A 3,200-nucleotide genomic window follows, 5' to 3' on the forward strand; every position below is an offset into this window, starting at 1 on the left:
GGAAAGGAGTTGCACAGACACTCTTACACTTCATGCTACCTGTGAAACTGGTGAGGCTGGCTATCAAATCTCCTTGCTGCTCCCTTCTCAGTCCTCTTTGGCTTGCAGATTTTTGGCCATCAGTGACCCATGAGGGCCATGAAAATCAGAGGCTGACCCCCCTTAGATGACCCAGGAAGCCTCCTCTCAGCTCCCTAACATTCCCTCAACACTGCTGCACTCCAGGGTTGAGCACAAAGAGAAGGGAGGCTCTAGATGGCATGGGACCATCCCCAGATCCACAGCCAGCTCCGTGTTTCACTGTGGGCAGTGAGAGGCTGACAGCCCTTTATTCAGCTGAGAGGTAGGGCTGTGTTGGGATCAAGGCTCCTTACAGTCAGAGAGAGAAAGGAAGGGCAGCCCTGAGCAGGGAAAGGGATGGATGGCACCTCCCAACCCTGATGCATGGGCAGTCAAAAGCATGAAGAATAGAGAGGTAAGGGAAAGGCAGGTTCATTGGGATGGAGCGCTGCCAGAAGGGAGCTTGGGTGCTGGGCCTCGCTGCCTCACCCTGTACTGGCAGAACTCCTCCACTGAGGGAGTTTGGCAAAACTCTCCTAAAGGACTGGAATGAGGAGGGACATGAACACCAAATCCCAGAACTCTGTCAGGCAGAGGATTCACACCTGTGCAAGACAACAGTGCTGAGATAAAGGAGCAGAAACCAAGAGCAGACAGATGATACTCCAGAGAATGGGGACACTTTGTTGGAGTAAGGGATGACAGCAACAAGAGAGCTCATCACACAAATAAAATGAGGAACGATGAAGCAGAAACCAACTCTGCATCTACTCAGAAACCTCAGAAAAAGCCCAAGTCCCCAGAGCATGACATGCACACACAACTCCTGCAATTCCTGCTCCCTCCTCATGAGCCTCCCAACATGGCACACAATCCAGTCAAATCTGCTCCCAGGCAGGGAAGCAAATTTTAATGCTACCTCTGTCAATAATGCAACCAGATCCATAGTTCAAAAGGACCCTGCTAATTAAAAGCTGGTGAGCTTTAAATAATTCATCTCCTTAACTTGGATTGATTGGAGAGTTTAATGGTTAGAGTCTTGAAACAATATTAAACAGCCTCTTCAAGGCCTAGGTAGCCAGTGACTTTTCCAAGTAAATCTTACCTCCTTGCAAACTTTAATGCTCAAAAGTCACTGTGGATGAAGGGCTGGGAGGCAGAGAAAATACCTGATCACTGATCTCCAAGAGGTGATCTACTGCTCCACAGAGAAACAAGACAGACAAGAGCGATGCAGCCCTGAGTCACAGCCCTGAGTGAGCCCAGTAAATCTGAGCTCCTGCCTGTACCACAGCCTGCTGCTGTACCAGCTCTGCATCCCCAGTGTTAAGCAGCAGGCAGATATACGGCCTCAGTGTCCTGGGCCAGGTCTCCCTCATATCACTTTGATCCCCGGTGCAGAGGAGTTGGGGGATACATGGAGTTCTGCCACTGTTTATCTCAGAGCACTGTTGATCACTTTATCTTAGAGCACACTGCAGGACCACAAAGCTCATCATATGTGTTAACAAACAGGATGATGATTCAGTTCTCCAGCTGGGATAATGCATCTTCACTCTGCAGTGTTTCTCCAGTCAGTTCCCAAGCCAGGCAGCACAGCTTCCTTTCCAAGCACTGCAGCATGCAGAGCAACTGGAGGACTGGTCCAACAGGGAGAGCATCCCACCCAGCTGGGGACCCTTGTGCTGTGCTCCAGGCACCCAGTGCTGACCACATCCAACCCTAACCCAAGCACTGCTAGTGCAGTCTAGGAGAGAAGCAGCTCCCCAGCCAGAGGGACAGGCAGGTATGTCGGGCACACCAGCATGTGCAAGGGACAGAGAAGTCATCCATGTACCCATTCTGCCCTGACACATCTTCGTCCCTTCCACCAGCTGCGGTCTCTTCAGCCCTTTAGCTTGTTCTCAGCACCCCAGACTGGACAATGTCTTAGAGCTGAGGCACATCCCACACACGGAGCAGCAGCTGTGGAGATGGAAATGGCACGGGGCAGCATCACTCACCTATCCCGCTGTGAGGCCGCCCTATGTGCTGTAGGTTCAGTCCTTTGTTCATGTCTAAGAGCCCGTTCTTTGGCCAACTCCCCATGGCAAAGCTGTACGCCTGGAAGAGAGAAGCAGAGGGTCAGACACAGCCCATGTGCAGGCACGATCTGTACTTGCCCAGGTCTGACTGCTCCTGGGGCTGGAGTGGGTCTGTGTTCAGGGGCTGGTGTGTGTCTGTGCTCACCGTGTTCAGTGTGGACCTGCACATCACCCTCGCAGCTGCTCTTCTGGAATTGCCCACACAAAGTGCTCTCGCCCTGCCCTGTCCCACCTGATTCTCCTTAGAGGTGTTCAGAGCCTTTGGTGGTGTCCTGTACACATGAAAACCCTTGTGATGGAAGGATTTGCATCACTCAAGGCCACCTTTGCCATGCTGTGGGGGGCAAGCCAGGAGCTATAAGCTCATCCCCTATGTCCCTTAGTTGCTCCAAAAACATCCACCCACTCTGGCCTTAATAGGGTCACCAACAGGGGTCAGGGGGTTTGGAAAGGTGTGCTCATTCCCAGGCTGGCCTGGCCAGCAGGCTCCTTCTCTTCTGGCAGGCACAGCCCTCCCAGCTCCCTTTCCTTTCCACCCCCAAGCCCCAGTTGCCTCAGTTCCCTCCATCACTGGAACAAATCCTACTGGGAGCCAGCACTGCTCACCCCACTGCAGAGCCTGCAGCCTGGCCGGAGGGAGCCTGCTTCATACCCATGGCATCCCCTGGCAGGGCTTCCAGGAGGATCAAGGCAGCTGGGAGCCCAAGCAGCACAAAAACCCACTGGACAAGGCAAACATAAAAGCAGCCAGGCCTCCATGTCACACGCAGGGCTGTAATTACAGCCTGACAGCCACGTATCTTCTTCATCTTGAGGAATTAAGCTCGGAACGCATTGTGAGCAGTAAGAAGGGTGCGTGGGCTTAGCGTCGCTCATGCTGGCGCTATCTTTGCTGCTGTGAGGGCCATTGTCCCCAGATGAGATCAGGTCAATCCAGCAGCCCCTATCTCCCTCTTGCAGCGGGGGATCATCGCTAACCGCAGCCACAGTGTGGCAGGGATTGCCGACACCCTCCGCAGGCTGCAAATGCCAGGAAGGTGCTCTCTGCAGCAGGAA

At 53.4% G+C, this 3,200-nt stretch overlaps 1 protein-coding gene across 1 annotated transcript in view; it reads right to left on the minus strand.

The window, feature by feature from the left end:
- The window catches only part of ERI3 (ERI1 exoribonuclease family member 3), a 118,465-nt gene that overhangs the window by 32,836 nt on the left and 82,429 nt on the right, over positions 1–3,200 (minus strand). The window contains exon 6 of the mRNA XM_031058730.1: positions 2,064–2,163. Coding sequence (XP_030914590.1) covers positions 2,064–2,163 — 100 coding nt within the window. The remainder of the gene's footprint in view (positions 1–2,063; positions 2,164–3,200) is intronic.

The sequence above is a fragment of the Geospiza fortis genome, unplaced genomic scaffold (genome assembly GCF_000277835.1).
Source record: "Geospiza fortis unplaced genomic scaffold, GeoFor_1.0 scaffold333, whole genome shotgun sequence".
NCBI classification, from domain to species: Eukaryota; Metazoa; Chordata; class Aves; order Passeriformes; family Thraupidae; genus Geospiza; species Geospiza fortis.